This window comes from Heptranchias perlo, chromosome 7 (assembly GCF_035084215.1).
Source record: "Heptranchias perlo isolate sHepPer1 chromosome 7, sHepPer1.hap1, whole genome shotgun sequence".
Classification (NCBI taxonomy): domain Eukaryota; kingdom Metazoa; phylum Chordata; class Chondrichthyes; order Hexanchiformes; family Hexanchidae; genus Heptranchias; species Heptranchias perlo.
Genome location: NC_090331.1, coordinates 22,608,391 through 22,628,198, shown reverse-complemented (window position 1 = coordinate 22,628,198; position 19,808 = coordinate 22,608,391). Strand labels below are relative to the sequence as shown.

The 19,808-nt window shown below is 40.7% G+C and overlaps 2 protein-coding genes across 3 annotated transcripts in view; one reads left to right on the top strand and one right to left on the bottom strand.

Moving 5' to 3' along the window:
• The window catches only part of LOC137323565 (activin receptor type-2A), a 121,295-nt gene extending 117,153 nt beyond the window's left edge, over positions 1–4,142 (top strand). Inside the window, exon 11 of the mRNA XM_067987186.1 lies at positions 766–4,142. Coding sequence (XP_067843287.1) covers positions 766–960 — 195 coding nt within the window. The 3' untranslated portion in view covers positions 961–4,142. The remainder of the gene's footprint in view (positions 1–765) is intronic.
• A 13,307-nt stretch (positions 4,143–17,449) lies between these two features.
• Positions 17,450–19,808, bottom strand: part of orc4 (origin recognition complex, subunit 4) — a 75,401-nt gene continuing 73,042 nt past the window's right edge. For both annotated transcript variants that reach the window (XM_067986762.1, XM_067986763.1), the window contains one exon: positions 17,450–18,388. In XM_067986762.1, the coding sequence (XP_067842863.1) occupies positions 18,206–18,388 (183 nt within the window). In that variant the 3' untranslated portion in view covers positions 17,450–18,205. The remainder of the gene's footprint in view (positions 18,389–19,808) is intronic.

The window sequence follows — 19,808 nt, the reverse complement described above, 5'->3', positions numbered from 1 at the left end:
GGCTGAAACTTTAAAAAAAATACTGCCATCTATGCTCCTGGCTGCGCCACACTCGTTCCTAGCCATTTTTCCAAATAGGCCCCACTCACTTCCAGCTATGTTCCTGTTTCGACCTTGTTTGCTTCCAGCCATTTAGACACTACTCCATCCCAGCCTGCTTCCTGGTTCTAGCCCTGCTTGCTTTCATCTCGCTGCAAAAATTTACATACCTGAGCCCTTTAAATCTCGCTACCAGCCCTTCTGTGCTCGCTCAATGAATTTAAATTTATACAGCTACATCTGAAGTTGAAGGAGCTGAATGTGCAGAGCAGGTGTGAGTTTTAGTGATGATTAGTGAGCAGTGATATGGAAGATAAGCTAACACCATTTGATATTTTGTCTCCCAATAACCCCTTAACTCGATCTCTGAACTTGAATATTTCCTTACAACTTGTCCTCCTTTACACTTGGGATTGAGTTTGTTACTCTTTTCCGTACCCCTCATATGCTTGTGTGTGCCTTTTGTAGTGTGGTACCTGCACCTAACCCAATTGTGGTCTTATCAATGCGTTGTAAAGTCTTAGTATAACTCCGACAGATTCATATTCTAGCATCCTATTAGTTCCTTTAATTGCACTAACCTGTATTTTCTCTTCAGGCTGACAGATCTTTTATGTGCATTTTCAGCACCTTTTTGTTTTTATTTCAGATTTCCAGTTTTTCTTAACTTTGTTTGGAAAAATTCTCTATAGCATATAAACAATGTTTTTTTTTGTCCCCTCGTAGGGAATAGCTGTGTTGTGTGAGACTATAGAAGAATGTTGGGATCATGATGCAGAGGCAAGACTGTCTGCTGGTTGTGTAGCAGAACGCATCACTCAGATGCAAAGACTAATGAGCACGATTACCACAGACAACATTGTGACAGTAGTCACCATGGTAACAAATGTTGACTTTCCTCCCAAAGAATCTAGCCTATGATGGCTACAGTGGTTATAAACCAAACCAAGGGACTACAATAGAGCTGCTATCTGCTGAATTTATTTGACTGGTTACAACAAACAACTCAGTATCTTGTCCTTACACACTTAACAGAACTGGTAGCCAATGGAAAGGCAAGTGGACAATGGAGGCAACGGGTACCGCAGTCAGTCGGTCAGTCAGAGGTGGTATGGAAGACAATGTGGTTGTCGCATGGATCACTCGTCACTTCAGTAAGCTTCACCAGAGATACTGGAAGATAACTGTTTTCTTCCAGCAAGTGAAGCTAAGTAGATAACAGATGAGCCTTTAAGAACATGTCGTAGAAAAGCGTGGCTCTCATTTGGCAACATGAGCTTGGCTAAAAACTGGAGTGCACCACGTAACTGGCTTCTTGTGAGGATGTCTCAGTCACTCAGATGAACTACTGTTAATTTTTAATAACAGTACATTTCATTTCAGAAAGAAAGGCAATTCATTTTTATTGCATTTGCTATTTGCGTTCACAAAAGAACTATTGTAATGCCAATATGACATAGCTTGTGAATGTTCAGTGTGCTGCTGTTATATGTATAAACAAATCAAGGTTTTTTGGGACATAGCAAAGAAGCTTCAAGCATTACATTATAACCATAAACCTCCCTCAACAAGGTATACCTCAGTTTCCATATTTGATAAACTATATTAGAACTTTTAGTTTGATAACACTAACAGATTTGAATTGACAGTTGACCTTAATGTAATTTTATGTATTAAATCACTGCATTTAAAAAAAAGTAAACTATACCTTTCTATGCCAATGGGAGAAGGCCATTCAAAAAAGTGTTTCTGCCTTGTTTTCTTGTGCGAGCTACGTGTAATAATTTTTACCATGCAGTTGACTGCTTTTAACAGCTCCTTTGCTACGTGAAGCTTTGCAAATATCTTTTGCCCCAAAATTGGCTTTCAAAAGCACATCCTTATTTTAGATTTGCTGTGTCTATAGAGAATTCAGAGATGTACGCATGCTTTTCTGTTTTTAAACTTGCAAGATATAATTAACACTGGAGGTGTTTTTTAAATTTGAATGCTTTTATTTTGTAAAGTAATATATCCTTTTGTTTTCCTTTCATTACACATGTAAAGTAACTTTGCATACCTGTTAAAAGTGCAGTCATTAGTCTACTGTGTCACTGTACCAACATAACCTCAGGAATTTGTTACCCCAAACCCTCTCTGTTTTGAGTTGTGGTGACAGTCCTACACTAATTTTGGTGCCATTTCAGTAAGTTTAAAAAAAAAACTTGCAGGGCAACAGAGGTACTTTTTAAAAAAAAATATTTTAATATATGCAATAGATACATAAACAGGTGACTGGTTCTGACTTCTGTTCCTAAACAGATACTATGGTTTTATACATTATAGCAAAACTGATTCAAGTCAAAACTAACCACTGCAACTGCTGCTCAATTTACCTTTCAGGGCCAGGGTTCGGTTGTCTTTAACCAAGTGTTAACCATGCAGTACATTGTTGCAGTATAGCTAAATGCTTCAGTACAAAACTGCACCATGTGGGGGTATCACAAAGGCTGTAAAACTACACTGTGTGAGTAGTGATAGGTGCCAAATGTTTTAGATAGATGACACTAAAGTGTTCACTGCATTTCTGCAGTTTTATACTTTGCAGTAGGATTACTGATCAAATTGAAGCCGATTGTGACTGAACTGACAGTATTATAAAGAGTTTGCTCAGTTACGGTTGACTTTGATTTCAGCAATAATCTATTGTAAAAGAGTGACAAAGTATTAGTTAAAGCTGCAGTATATCACAAAAACAACTTTTAAAAAAAAGTCTCATGATTTCTTACAATCCCCAAACCTCCACTATAATCTATTGTTAAGCACAAATTTGTATTTTAGGGCTAAACATTCCTAATGATTTTAATATTTGGGGGATTCTTTATCCTTATCGGTTCCTGAATTTTAGCACCAGTGGCTTCTCTTGCAAGCTTGCTTCAATTGGTGGACCATTTGCAGTTAACACTGTATAACAACGATGAACTTCAGGTATCTCCGATTACAAGTAGTATTCTAAGGCTATGCAAACTTAGAAAATCAACATTTTAATAATTTTATGTTGTACACAGGTTTTCAATATAACCAGTTTCTTCACCAAAATACTAATGAGAAATTAGCTGAAAATGTTATTTCCATAAGGTAATTGCATTTTATTTGTGCAACATGCCCCCTCCCCTTATAATGTTATATTGATTTTGTCCTAGAATATATTGCAGCTTTAAAAAAAAATGTTTGCAAATCAGGAACTCACTGTGAATTAATGTTTTATGCATATATGAAGTGCTTACTTTTAAAATCATACATTGTTTAATATACTGAAAAACACTAAATGTTATGCATAGGCTCAGATCAAGAAAATTGTGATGTCAAAAAAGAAAAATCTGTCCCCATACTCCAAGCAGAGAGGGAAGAAAGGGCAAATGTAATGGTGTATATATTCTACATGCCCACTTGTACAACTTTGGATTAGATCATCAGCTGGTGTCTGTCTCAAAAACACAGGTTGATTTCTGCCAGGAGAGGAATCTTCTCTACTAGGTACTTGTGTTATAGAGTGTGGTTTGTATCATTCATCCATTGAAAGATTTTTTAATCACTTTACAAAGTAATGATTTTGGTAACATTTTAGACTTCAACTCTTCCTTGCAGCCTACAATTCACAGGGAGAAATAATGGCCCTGAAATTGAATAAAGTTATGAATTATGCAATATAATTATTTCTATTAAGTTTAAATATCCTTTGACCACTCGAGATGCTTTGTGGACAGAATGATGCAAATGGCATTCTATATTAAGTGTTGCTTACCTCAGAACTTGTCAACATTGAGTTCTTAAAGCAGTTTGTGATACACATACCTCTAAACAATTATGTTTGCTTTAGTCTGTATCAATGTTCTGTGCATTTGTGGGCACAAATTACTATAATACTGGATATGTACTTGGGATTTTTTTTTTTTGCAAATATCTAGCAAACAGAGACCCATAAAAGGCCTGAATGGATAGATGGAAGAGATTGTTAAATATTGTACAGAAACATTTGCTGTTCCCCTAAGAATAAACTGTATAGTGACTGCTGTATGACATACATTCTATGTATAAAATGGAGTACATTTGCTGGTATTTTATTTGAAGCTTTTTTCATTTTATTTTGTTTGCATACAGAGAGTGTGTGTGTGTATATGTTTCCACATTTTGTGTGTATGTATGTATGTATATCCCGAGGTTACGCATATTGCATTTGCCTTCATGTTCATGGTGCCCTCTATACTTCAGTAGATGTAAATAGTAGTGCTGCAAGTCAGTAAATAGTAAGATGCAAAAAGAAATCATCAGCTGCCTTGTTCAATACAACTGTGTCAGACTTGCATGGATATGGAAGTTGGTGCTAAGAATGGTGACACCTCAATTCTAGCAGTCTGTCCTATGTAGACTCAACTGGTATAACCCATCTGTGTACACAGAGTTCAAAAAACAGTTAGCATTAATTAACAAAGCTAAAACTCCACTTTAGCATCACACTCACTGTAAAAAAAAATGTCCCTGTAGTAGAAAATTACCTATTTTTAAAAAAAAAATAAAGTTGTGAGTAACTTGTGCTTTTTAACCCCTACATTGTGTATAAACTGGTAACCAATCAGCATCTGTTTTGCTCTTCCTTCATTAGCTGTCTTCTATTTATTCTATATGCTTAGTAATGCTCATTTCATCGCACTGGTTGCCTGGAATGGGGTGCAAACTCTTTGCCATTTACTGATCAGAATATAATAATGAAAAGTGTCTACTGCCTAGACCCAAACACACACGAACAAAGTGTAGGCATTATAAAGATTTTTTTTTTAAAAAATGAAACCAATGCATCAGCTGAATCCATGTAACCACTGACATCCTTTTTTTTTTGCCAGTGATCGCAAACATTGCTTTATATCAAGTTTTTAAAACTTTGCTATGTACTTTGCTAAAAGAGGAATTTAGGGTCCTAATTCAGTTAAGGTCATAGCAATCCAGCCACAGGTCTCAATGTGATACCTCCGGACATGACTGCAACAAATGATTCAACCCATTGAGTTGCTATGGATAGCTTGTGTAAACTAAGCCTCCTGCAATGGCCAGAATTATACTCAAAAGTACATTTTAATTTCCCAAGGAGCTTTAATCTGTCCTGAACAAAATGTTGTTGATGGCTGTGATTGATGGAGGCAATATGTTTGGAGACTGGCTTCAAAATATATATTTATTTTCATGTTCCAGACGGAGAATTTCAGAGAAAGCTTTGGTAGGAGTAGGTTAGCAGGGTGTTCCAATTTGGATCGGTCTCTATCTGAAATGAGATGTCAGCCTTGGCTCAGCAGTAACATTCTTGCCTCTGAATCAGAGGTCATGGGTTTAAGCCCAATCCAGACCCTTGAGCGCATAATCTAGGCTGACACTTTAGTGTAGTACTAAAAATTTCTGCGTAAATCTATGCTTGGATAATTGATTCATTAGTGCATCTTCCAGTGCTTTGCTAATCAGGAAACTATGACAGATACTTGGTACCTGACTCATATTTTGTCTGTGTACAAGTTAACAATTCTTAATCAGGTCATTATTAATCATTAATTGGAATCTGTCTTTATGTTGATCACAGCAATACAGGATGCATTCAACTGAACATGCTAGAACAAGAGTGGGTATAGTCCTAGTTAGAACCTCCTTTCCCACCACCCCAGTTTACTATAGACACATCTCTTGAGACATTTCTACAGCCAGATGAAGGGAGATATAGTGGCTCGATTTACCAGTTAGACCAAAATGTTTCTATGCATGCTGGTGAGGCTTAATATTCGGGGTGCTTATAGACTGGAAGTTCCTGCTAGGTACAAAATTAGACTGATCACCAAGAGTGAAAATGCCTGTCCTTTCTACTTCATCTTTCCATCTTCCTTTTCTCCTGCCAAGAAAAATGTGATTAAATCTTGATGTAACAATTTGAAGTCTTTTGGAAGTAGTGGATAGATTCATGAGTATGAGGTCCTAAGTATCATTTGCACATAAGAACATAATAACTTAAGAAATAGGCGCTGGAGTAGACCATCCGGCCCCTCAAGCCTGCTCCGCCATTCAACAAGATCATGGCTGATTTCTACCTCAACGCCATTTTCCTGCACCATCCCCATATCCCTTGATGCCTTTAATATCTAGAAATCTATCGATCTCTGTTTTGAATGTACTCAATGACTGAGCCTCCACAGCCCTCTGGGGTAGATAATTCCAAAGATTCACCACCCCGAGTGTAGAAATTTCTCCTCATCTCAGTCCTAAATGGCCTACTCCTTATTCTGAGACTGTGACCCCTGGTTCTAGGCTCCCCAGCCAGGGGAAACATCCTCCCTGCATCTACCCTATCAAGCCCTGTAAGAATTTTGTATGTTCACCTCTCGTTCTTCTAGACTCTAGAGAATTCAGGCCTAGTCTACTTAATCTTTCCTCGTACGACAATCCTGCCATCCCAGGAATCAGTCTGGTGAACCTTCGTTGCACTCCTCTATGGCAAGTATATCCTTAGGTGAGAAGACCAAAATGGTACACAATATTCCAGGTGCGGCTTCACCAAGGCCCTATATAATTGCAGTAAGACATCTTTCATGCACATTTCCTTGCTCCATACAATTGCACTTGAGTGGAAGTTAGTTAAACGTAAGCTTGACATGTTGGTAAATAATTATCTTTACAGTATATTGTGTTGTGGAACTCACAACTAGATTGATTTGATAGTTGAGTAAAATTTTTGTCCCAAGCTGATTTTCTAAATGAAGCAGCTTTGGTATTCTGATTAGAGGGATGACCAGATATTGGTATTGGGTGTGACAGTGGGGCAACTTCACTCTGAACATAGGTATTTGTGAGTTTGTGTTCAGTTTTCAACCAAGTAAGCATTGATCTAATTTGGGAAAAAAAACACTATCTTCCCTGAAATTAGCAATATAAACAGAACAGGAATTTTCACTGGTTGGAAAGATTTGTGTACCACTCATCCTTTAGAAGGTAAATGAAGCTTATTCAGGTGCCACCACTTCATCTTGCTCCTGGACAGACATCCCTACAGTCTGTGTGGGTTTGAGGGTTGTAACTACTGTTCTCCAGGTGTCTTGTGATACACAAGTATCCTTAAAAGATTAATATATTGGATTGTATGTGGAGGGACATGAGACACAAAGTTGTAGATATATTTTTAACCTCTTGTGAACAGTGCAGTTATCACAAAAAATTGGGGTAGAATTTTTAGCCAGTACCTTTTTTAAGCAAAGAGTTCTGTATTTCAGTAATCAAATTAGATGTGCTTAAACATCCTAATGTGTGTTATTTTAAGTAATAAGGACTATTAATTCCAGTTCCACCATAGGTTTTACTTCTTGATGAATATTATAGCCATTCAGGTTGGTAGAGTAAACTATTGAGAAGCAAGAGTTCAAATGAAGCAGCCTTCTTTATTGGATTCTGAGTTAATGGCGAACTATCCCAGTTGCTTTCTGAACCCTCTTGTTTTATATAATGAGAAAAAGTACTGAAGTGGTCTGATAGAGGTTTCATATTTGGAAGATTTTTCTTCCCTTATGTTGTCTTTTGTATAAAGCTTACTCATGTCCTCCACGCCAGGGCTTGTTTTATTCTGGGTTACTTTTTAACGCATATCAGATGCAATCAGGCATAGTGTTTGGAGAGGGGACTATAATAGGGGGTTTGATGTGGGGAGGAGAGATAGACAATAACACTTGCCAAAACTGGGTGAGGGAAAAGATGCACATACTCAATTCCTATTCGCCAATGGTTGTGCTTATATTGTGTATGGTCTTAGTTCACAAAGCTTGTTTCCACAGATTTAGCCATCTTAATCAGTTATCCTGTTGGGATTTTATATCAGGAGATTAAACATTTACTTTCCTCTTGGTTACATATTTGAAGAAATATGTAGATATGCATTCCTCAGGCCTGTTGCACCATAAAACGCACAGGACACGTCTGCTTCATTTGATCATTTCTTGTGACCCTACTTTTTTTTTTATTTAAAGAATGCACATTATTTGTGATTTCACATTTTTACAGTGACATTGCTTTAGCAAAAAATAAGCACCAGTTGATCTCCCATAAAATTATTCACTGATTTATATGGATTGGGCTTATAGGCCCCTGCTACTGCAGGGAGGTACACCTGTCTGTTGGGGTCATTCATGATATTTATGGAACGAGGAAGGGAGAAAACTGGAGACTAGTTTACAGGTACTTTTTTTTTTCCCTTCATTTTTTTGAGAGATGTTATTTTTAGGGGTTTATAGCAGAATAGATAAGAAACTGACAGGCCAATTATAATTTGGAAGAAGTTTTCTGCTGGAATGTGATTCTGACACTGTACCCAATCACATTGGGGAGAAAGGTTTATTATAATATGATTGGTTATGTTCCAGATTTATTGTTCACTAATTAGAAAAACACAAAGTTAAACAATGAGGAGGAGGAAAATAGATCAGCTCCAGGTAGAGGTACTCAGTGGTCATATAAACAATGCAATAGACACATTGGCCCCAATATTACCAGGGAGACTGGATGGCAGCAGGGGGGGTAACCCGCCCAGTGAAATCCGTCCGTTCCCCACACGATGGCAAGTAAATTGATGCCACTTAACGTGGCTTCCGGGTTTCCCGTTGGAAACCTGTGCAGCGGGCGGGCGGACTGCCCACCCGCATCATAGGCTGTCAGCTGGAGGAGCTCTACTTAAAGGGGCAGTCCTCCAATGCTGCTCCTGCAGCAAAGAACCAAAATTATAGAATGGAGCAGCCCAGGGGAAAGGCTACTCCCAGATTTACCGATTCCTCACTCCAGGTCTTACTGGATGGGGTGAAGAGGAGGAGGGATATTTTCTACCCGGCAGACGGGAGGAAGTAGCCTGTCTCTCCCACCAAGAAGGCCTGGCTCGAGGTGGGAGAGGAGGTCACCAGCAGCAGCAACGTCTTCCGCACATGGATCCAGTGCAGGAAACGCTTCAATGACCTAATTAGGTCAGCCAAAGTGAGTACACTTACACATTCTCCTACACTCCGTCTTCCACATCACCGCTCTCACCCCACAACTCATTCTGTACATGCCAACACTACTCTATCACATCACTCCTCACACCTACTCAAAGCTCATCCTCAACTTACCTGCACTTACTCACCTCCCCAGTACTCATCCCACCACTACCACTCAACCCAATCCTCATACAGTGTCATGGATCTGCCTCATACCCTCTTGATGCATCTGTTTCACGGTCAGCCCCACCCAAACCAATACATTCAGCGGTTGGCCACGTCACCATCCCTCACTCATGCCTCTCTACTTTCTCCCCTTATTGGGCCCAGAATGCATAGGAGAGGGCGAAGACCGGAGAGGGCTGCAACATCAGATCGTCCTCATTGGACGCGGAGCAGGAGGCTGTTGAACTGAGCCGCACCCTCGAGTGCCTGTCTGTCGGGGACGCCGAGACTGGCACCCGACAAATGGCTGGTGACAGAACTTTAACATACAGCACTCACAATAGCAAATGATGTTGACCTGCCTTGCCATCTTCAACACCTCAACATCTGTCATCATGCTTAATATTGCCTTCTGTTCTCTTACAGGGCCTTCAGCGACTGCTGTGACGGCGGAGGGCGATTCCTCAGAGGACCTGCCGGCCTCTGAGGGGGCACAGTTACATCTGAGTGAGCCATCCACCAGCGCAGATACACACACCTCAGTGGGTCCCCGTCCTCCCTTAGTTGGGGTCGCACATGGTGAGTCACCACACACGTGAGCACGAGCAGACACTGGTGGCAGGGGCAGCTGTGGAGAGTCTGCGTCCGTGGGAGCACTCTTCTCCAGGTTCTGCTCAGCTGGACACAGATGCAGAACCCTGGGGGCCATCCTTTAAAAGGAGAATGATCAAGGGGTAGCAGCACATTTGCGAGGTGCTGGAACAGGTGCCACGCGCACTCTCCACAATCGCGCAGAGGATGGAGGAGTCCAACTCCTGCATGAGTGGAATGGTGGCACAGGTACAGGAGGGCATCTCAGAGATACTATCACAGGGACACGAGGGCATTTCTGATATAGTGTCGTGGGTAAGTGCGGGAATGTCTGCGATGAAGGGAAGGCTAGCCTCCATCGAGCTTCAAGCATGGCTCACCAATGAGTCCATTGAGGCCCTGACAACGGCCTTTCGGTCTCAGGGTGAGCAACTTTCTGCCGCCTTTAAACAGGCAGGCAGATTCACTAGCACTGGCCTTACAAGGCTTCACACATGTCCTCCAAACTGTCGTCCAGCAGGGTGGTAGGAGTGATGTGGGCCTGGCCCAGGAGAGGGACGATGGTGAAAGGGGACATGGAAGTGGGGACGCCACTCAAAGTGCTCCCATGTCTCACCCGTTGCCCCCCTCAACCAGTACCCGCAATGCTGCCTCTTCTGCAGGTGACCGAGTTTGCCCCTGCGCAGGTGCAGGTGGAGCAGTCTTTGGAGGGGCCCTCACGGGCACCGAAATCCAGAGGGCGTAGGCCTAAAGCATCTAATCGGTCAGGGCATGACCAAGAGCAACCTGCCACTATCTCTGCTGCAGCCACAGGGGAAGCACCACGTAGGAGTAGTCGGAAGTGTACGGCAAAGGTTTTGTGAGCACAAAGGGGATGCACAAGGTTGTTTGACGGTTTGTCATGATTTTTATTTATCTTTGATTTTTGTTAATGGCACATTAAATATTATTATTGTCACCACTACTGCCACATCTTGGCCATTCTCAACTGGCTTGAGTAATAAGTCCCTTACATGAGATTCACTGTGAACACCCACACTTGATGTGTTGTGGAGCTCCGTGTTGTGGAGCTCCACGTGGTGGAGGTGGACAGCGTGCCTGGTGATGTTGCTCGTCCTCGGATAAAGTGATGAATGCAGCTATGGCGCCCCCCGCCCCCCCCCCCCCTCATCCTGACGATGTGAGTTTGAGGGGGTCCACAAAGTAGGTAAATGTGTTTGCACAGCAGACTTTAGGGTATAAATTAATAATTTTGAGTGGAAAGACAAAGGTGTTGCAGGCAAAACTTTGTCTGAAGTGACAGAGTGCCCTGCTGCAATAAATGAGGTTTTCCCCCCAACTGTCAAAAAATCCTTTGCATCTCCCACTGGCTGCTGGCTGAAACATGTCTGCTCCAACAGGGAGTGTTTCCCACAGCACGGGAAACACGCTGAGGATCCTTCAAAATTGCATCCCTGCCAAAATCTCCACTCAACGAGGTCTGTCAAGTACCTCAACTAGCTAAATAACAATGTAAAGTAGCATCTCGCTGGCTTTAATTGCCAGTGGGAGTCGCGCATGCGGGAGCTGCGCGCGCATCCAAACGTTTCATTGGGGAACCCGGCAGTGAGCGGGTTGGAGCTGGGCTCCGAACGCGCTCTGGGATTCTGCCATTTTTGGAGCCCCCAACGCACCCACTCGGCCATCCAAAAATCAGCCCCATTATCCTTGTAATTGTTCTTGTATCTCCTAGAACAGTGTGTTTGCACATTGTAATTGCTGTTAATGAAATATACACAGCTGTTTGAAAGGAATGTATCCTGTTCAGTCATGTACATCAGGGATGAATTCTGGATAAAGGCTAATTCTGGCTACTACAATCAAGATTGTGCACCACTGGAGAATAATGCTGCAAAAAAAGTCAAATATTCAACTACATCTCTGCTCCAATGCTGAATGATGTTAATAATTTTCTTTGATCAGGTACTGTTTCCTTACCTTTCAAAAATACCCTTGACAACTCCATTCATTGCAACCACCACCCCATATCTTGTGACCGTAATTGTGGCACGTTATCACTACCTGCCTTCCTCGACAATTGAGGTTCTGCCCACCTGTGATCTAAATTGCTTATCCACACTTTGGTTATCTCCAGACTTGAATTCTCAAACCTAGTCAATCTCCTTACACAAACTAACTTGTCCAAAAGTCTATTGGCTGCATTCTGTATCCTCACTCAACACCCCTACCCTCCAATTTCTGAACGCACCAAATTCAAAATCATTATCCTGATTTACAAATCGTTCCATTGCCTTGACACACTGTACTTCTGCAGCCTCCTGCCCTGCATCCCAATCTGCACCCTATAGTTCTTCAACTGGCCTGTTCTGCATTCCCCTATTAATACTGTATTAACTGCTTTTTGCACGTGACCACCTTCAAAAGACTATTGCTCATTTTATAAGACTTCAACTACCTTTTTAGGTAAAAGTTGCCATATTTCTCCATGAAACCTATGTGACTTTCTGCCATTATATAGTCGTCGTCCCCTTAGGTTGGCAAATCTTATATACTCCTTTCAGATTCATAAAAATATATCCCATTTTCTTTGTGTGTTGAAATCATCCTCACCCATTTAACTGGCACTCGGTGTCACCTTTTCATAGTATCATAGTAGGTACAGCACAGGAAGAGGCCATTTGGCCCATCGTGCCTGTGCTGGCACTTTGAAAGAGCTTTCCAATTAGTCCCATTCCCCTGCTCTTTCCCCATAGCCCTGTAAATTTTTTCCCTTCAAGTATTGATCCAATTCCCTTTTGAAAGTTACTATTGAATCTGCCGATCACCTTAAATCTGTGTCCTCTGGTTACTGACCCTTCTGCCACTGGAAACAGTTTCTCCTTATTTACTCTATCAAAACGATTCATGATTTTGAACACTTTTTAAAAATCTCCCCATAACCTCTTCTCCAGTCTCTCCGCATAACAGAAGTTCCTCATCCCTGGTACCATTCTAGTAAATCTCTTCTGCACCTCTCTAAGGCCTTGACATCCTTCCTAAAGTGTGGTACCCAGAATTGAACACAATACTCCAGCTGTGGCCTAACCAGTGTTTTATAAAGGTTTAGCTTAACTTCCTTGCTTTTGTACTCAATGCCTCTATTACTAAAGCCTAGGATCCGATATGCTTTTTTAACAGCCTTCTCAACTTGACCTGCCACCTTCAAAGATTTGTGTACATACACCTGTAGATGTCTGTTCCTCCACTTCCTTTAAAATTGTACCATTTAATTTATATTGCCTCTCCTAATTCTTCCAACCAAAATGAATCACTTCACATTTCTGTTAAATTTCATCTGCCATGTGTCTGCCCATTTCACCAGTCTGTTTATGTCCTCCTGAAGTCTGTTACTATCCTCTATTATTTACTATATTTCCAAGTTTCGTGTCATCTGCAAACTTTGAAATTATACCCTGTATACCCAAGTCCAGGTTTTTAATATATATCAAAAAGAGCAGTGGTCCTAATAGCGACCCCTGGGGAACACCACTGTATACTTCCCTCCAGTCTGACAAACAACCGTACGTTGCTACTCTCTGTTTTCTGTCCCTTAAGCCAATTTTGTATCCACGCTGCCACTGCTCCTTTAATCCCATGGGCTTTAATTTTACTAACAAGTCTATTGTGTGGTACTTCATCAAGTGCCTTTTGAAAGTCCATATACACATCAACTGCACTACCCTTATCAACCCTCTCCGTTACTTCATCAAAGAACTCAATCAAGTTAATCAAACACGATTTTCCTTTAACAAATCCGTGCTGACTCATTTATTAGCCCATATTTTTCCAAGTGCTAATTAATTTTGTCCCGGATTATTAACACTAAATGTTTCCCCACCACCGATGTTAGGCTGATTGGCCTGTAATTGCCGGGTTTATCCCTCTCCCCTTTTTTGAACAGTGGTGTAACATTTACAATCCTCCAATCCTTTGGCACCACTCCCATAAGATTGCAGCCAGAGCCTCTGCAATTTCTATCCTTGCTTCCCTCAGTAACCTAGGATGCATCCCATTTGGACTGGTTGACTTTTCTACTTTGAGCACTGCCAATCTTTTAAGTACCTCGTCTTCATTTATTTTTTTATCCTATCCAGTATCACTACTACCTCCTCCTTTACTGCTACAATGGCAGCTTCCTCTTCTCTATGATATGAAGTATTCACTTAGTACCTCAGCCATGCCCTCTGCCTTCACAAGAAAATCTTTTTTGTCCCTAATCAGTGCCATGCTTCCTTTGACTACCCTTTTACTATTCATATGTTTAGAAAAGACTTTCGGGTTCCTTTTTTTATGTTAGCTGTTAATCTATTCTCATACTTTCTTCCCTTTTTTAGATCCTCTATGTACTTTCTGTATTAAACTTAGTTCTTTACTGTATTATGAACCTTACATTACAGCCTTTTTCTGTTTCATTTTAATCTCTAAATCTTTATTCACCAGGGAGCTCTAGCTTTGGATGCTGTTCTTTTCCCCCTCATGGCAATGTGTCCACTCTGTACCTGAACCAACTCCGTCCTTGAAGGCTTCCCATTGTTCAGTTACTGTTTTGCCTACCAATATTTGATTCCAATCCACCTGGGCAAGATCCCTTTTTAACTCACTGCAATTAGCCTTCCTCCAGTTAAGTATTTTCACATTTGATTGTTCCTTGCCCTTTTCCATAACTATTCAAAACCTAATAACATTGTGATCACTGTTCCCCAAATGCTCCCCTGCTGAAACATGTTCCACTTCATTCCCCAGAACTAGATCCAGCACAGCTTCCTTCCTCGTTAAGCTAGAAACATACTGCTCAAGAAAGTTCTCTTGTACACATTTCAAGAATTCTCTTTTTTATACTGGTACTGTCCCAGTCAATATTAGGATAATTAGGTCCCCCATTATCACTATATCGTTCTTGCATCTTTCTGTAATTTGCCTGCAAATGTGCTCCTCTATCTCCTTCCCATTATTTGGTGGCCTATAGTTATACACCCAGTAGTGTAATAGCTCCTCTACTGTTCCTTAATTCTAACCAAATAGATTCTGACTTTGACCCCTCAACTACATCATCCCTTTCCAATGCTATAATAATTTCTTTGATCAATAGTGCCACCCTTCCCCCCCCGCCCCCACCCCTTTCTTATCTTTCCTGAATACCTTGTAGCCAGGAATATTAAGTACCCAATCCTCCCCTTCATTGAATCAGGTTTCTTGTTATTGCCACTATATCATAGTCCCATGTGGCAACTTATTTACCATGCTATGCGTGTTAATGCACATGCACTCCAAATTTATCTCATACTGCCTTGCATTTGCCCTGTCTGATCCCTCTTATTTCTGAACTATTCTTTACTCTAGTGCTATTTGTTCCTCTCAATCCTCTGTGCACCTTGTTTGTCTTCTCTCTTTCATCCTGGTGTCAATCCTATTTCTATAAACTGAGCCAACTATACTTGCTAAAGCCCCATCTTTTATCGCTTATCACGGAGTACTTCAAAACAGCAAGTTGCTTCCCCTACCTCTAGGTCACTTGCGGCTCATTATTGAACACTAAATCAAAGATATTCCCTTTTATACTAGTTGGCATATGCTGAATTAAGATGTAAGTATTGATTGTATCAATAAATATCCCACAGGTGGGGGTGGGGTATCCTCCCATCTCCCGTACCTGCCCCTTGTTTGTTACCACTACCTTCCCTTCATTTGTCTTAGTCATTTGATTACACAGGTGCAGATCCCTTTTCTTCTGTTGGTTTGGTGATCCGGAACACTGTTCTAGCTGGAGTAAAGCTGAAGTCATCAAATGTACAAGGTGGGAGTTGCTGCTTGGATGTTCAAGAGACATGAAGAACCTGGCCTAGAAATTCAATCCCATTTTAGGTGTGAAATCATTGTAATGAGGGCTGGAGGAATTTGGACAGAATCCATCATGTTATATTTGGAGGAACAGGCAACAGTCGGTTCGCTTATGTGAAGCAGGTAATCTTACCATATAATGACTGCAAGTGGGGCCCACAATGCTGAATGCCAGTAGCAATCAGCAGCAAAAATTTTTACATTGGGACACTGAATCCAGACCCATCTGTGTTTTTCCTCCCCCTGCAGAGTGGCAAGCTGCGGTTCTAAAATCCCAGTGCCCCAGTAGGATAGGTGCCTACCCTTATTATTCAAATAACCCTTACCACAGATTTTTAATTTTTTCAGAAGTCCCAACCTGCCTCACTTCTGGTAGCACAGTATCGTTACCCTAATTTCTAGGCTCTTGTGTCTGAGAAATTGATATGTGATTTTCATTGCCCTATTGAAAGACAAGTGGAAGATGTAATGACTCAGCCACTCCATTGTGAGTGGCATGGAGTGATTCAGCAACTGCCAACAGATCATAATCCATGACACACATAATGGGTTAATGCATTGTATATAATAGGTAATAATAAGTTTAAGTTTTTGACAATAGCTAGCCATGATGTGCCTGACCAGGACATGTTTGATGCAGATACTGGGTGCCTAAAGTGGAATGTGTGCCACACCATGACACTAATGTCTCCTAAATAAAAGGTAACAGCAAAGCTTTAATTATAATCCATCATTTACCATGGTATTGAACCAAAAAAACTTGTATATAAAAGTTTAATTCCAATAAGGTGGTCAAGTGCTCTATTGCTACACATCACTGCAGTTTAAACTCAATTGCCCTAGTTCTGGGTACATGTGCCTAACTTTTGCATGTGCTATGTCATGTCAAAGTATTGCATTGAGGGGAGGGGGGTGGTGAAGGGGGTCAGATAAAGGAAAGTATACTGGACAATTGTTCTCTCGTTTGAATCATATATCCTGTGCTCCAGAGAAAGCTACTGAGCGCCATTAATGCCATCCTGCCGTCCCTTTGGAAAACAGCACATAGCTTGTAACAAAGGCCAGGTTTGGGGGCAGGGGGAGGGAGGGAGGGAGGGAGAAGGGAAAAGAGAAAAGAAAGAGTACAATGGAAAAGCAATGTAATGCAAAGGCCACCCATGTGCATCAGTGTGTGGCTAGAGAGCATCTGTCTTTACACAAAGTGATTCCATATTTGGTTTTCCCAGCTCTTTCACCAAGTATCTTTGTTAGTCATCTACCATCTGTTCTTCATTCAGCTAGTTAATGGCTACAATGAGGTAGGGATCTGCAGACTAAGCATTGTGCACAACCAGTTTTATTTTTTTATCTGATTACATAAGGATTTTAAGAATATTAAGCTAAATTTAATCTGTAGGGATGCGCAATTCAGTGAGGGTTAGTATGAAATCGTTCTTTGCTAGCCTCTCAAGTCCCACCCTACCTGAACTTCAACTCATCCAGAACATTGCCCACATCCTGTCCTACACCACCTTAATTCTAACTGACCTCCATTATCTACCCCTGCCTCAGTACATCCACTTCAAAATTCTCTATCATCTTCAAATCTCTAGTTTTCCCTTTCCTACTTTCCCTCTGTCTTTCCTTCTACCATTAGTTGCACAGCCTTCAGCCTCACTCCACTTTCTAAATCCTACCTGGCATAGTTGATGTGAACTAGTAACAGAACAGAATTAAACCAAACCTTAAGGAAACAAAACACACAAAAAAATCTATTGTGTTTAAGATTAAACTTGATTTTATGAGTCAACCCTGATATCACAAATGTTTGGAACGAATCTGGTACTAAAGCTTCTAGAAACCTCCCTGCTCACTCGTTACACAAATAATAAACAATCAGCCAAACTGGAGCAGCACTAATCCAATGAATGGCAGTTACCTTCACAACATTTTAGTACTTCAATACAAAATTAATTATCTCCACAGGGCAACTGTTGCTCATTAAAAATTTACATGGGAAAGTTACCAGCTTTTTTCACATTTGCCATCTTGAAAAAAAAAATCTTTAAATGCATAAATGGCAGGAATGTCTCCATAGTTAACACACAATAAACACCACTATTTGCAAAATCACTAATCCAGTTTGGTCATTGCTACAATTTTTAATCAGGACTCTGTCTTCATGAAAAAAACTCAGCAAAACCCATTTTCATGTATTTAACATTTCATGTATTTATATATATTTTTAAATAAATCAGTGACACTTGCATGTAATATCAATGATAAAAATGTACTGTTCTCCCTCCTGAAACAACATTTTCAAAAACACTTGAAACAGTCTATAAACAAGGTGAAATATTACTTTGTACATAGATCGTAAATCCTGGATTTTAAAAAATTTCTTGCATCACTGCAACAAAGAGTTTCCTATAACTTTCAATTTGTTAAAAAAAAAATTTAGAAAAAATTTCAAAATTTCTCCTCAAATAGAAATTTCTTCTGTTGATTTACAAGTTCTGAGCTCAAGTGGTTTATTCCAGAGATGATGATGCCCAAAGCCTGACATCTGTAGGGCACTGTGGGTACTTTTGCAGTGCATCCATTATCTGACTGCTGTCCAGCAGTAGTTTCACCAGCTGGTATTCTTTCTGTGTTCGGACAGACACTCCCTCCAATGGTTTAATCAATTCCAGTTGATGCAGGTGTTCAAATGCCTAAGAGGATGAAGGGAAAATAAATAATTTGGACATCTACAAACGAGTATTTAAGAAGGAAAAGCAGAAAGAGAAGCAGGCTGGCAATGAATGGAGGGTACAGGGAGGGACAAAATGAAATTGCCTTCAATCTCTCTTCACATCAAGTGGCAGGAATTTTACCCAAAATGTCTGCTGACCAGCAGCGTGAAGCACAACTCAGGCACTAGCAATTGTTGTCACTAGTTTAGAATTTTCCCTTATTTCAGTTTTAATTGAGAAATTGAAAAGAAAAGAAGTGTGATTTTCAATGCCCTATTGAAAGACACATGGAACAAGATGATTGGTGACATCACTGCATTGAGAGAGGCATGGAATATATTCATTAACTGCCATCAGATCGTACCCCCATGGCATGCACAACCTCCAAGGTTAACCAAATCATCTTTTGAAAATACAGTCCCCACTGCATGTAGCGGGCGCGTTCATGCTAACGCGATTTGTCCGCTACATGTGGTGGATGGGAAACCCATCGCACTCCCTAGTGCTAAACAAAGCTGGGAACTGAATTTTGCATGTTTGGGTCTCATTATTATCAATAGCCATGCAGTTCAAATCACCGAGCAAAATACAGGACAGAAATTGAACTAATTTAACACACCCGTAATCTAACTGTTTTATAGCTTACGTCTTATTTTGAACAGAGTCTGTTATACATATGATTCCAAAGTTGCAGATTATGCCGTTTGATCATAAAGTTATCAAACTGGTACATGTCAAAGGATGACTGTTCAATCTATAACAGAACAAGGCCAGGGATTCAATTCAACTTCTAGTTAAAAATCAACCGACATAACAACCGGAGTAGTGAAAAAAAACTTGGTTTGTTACATAGAATGTACAGTACAGAAACAGGCCATTCGGCCCAACAATTCCATACTGGTGTTTATGATCCACACGAGCCTCCTCCCACCCTTCATCTAACCCCATCAACATATCCTCCTAATCCTTTCTCCCTCATGTGTTTTTCTAGCTTTCCCTTCAATGCATCTATGCTATTCTCCTTGTGGTAGCGAGTTCCACATTCTAACCACTCTCTGGGTAAAGAAGTTTCTCCTGAATTCCCTATTGGATTTATTAGTAACTATCTTATATTTATGGGAAAGGGAAAGGAGGTGGGGTAGCATTGTTAGTAAAGGAGGAAATCAATGCAATAGTGAGGAAGGATATTGGCTCGGAAAATCACGATGTGGAATCTGCATGGCTGGAGCTAAGAAACACCAAGGGGCAGAAAACGTTGGTGGGGGTTGTCTATAGGCCCCCAAACAGTAGTGGAGATGTAGGGGACGACATCAAACAGGAAATTAGAGACGCATGCAAGAAGGGTACAACTATAATTATGGGTGATTTTAATCTACATATAGATTGGTCAAACCAAATT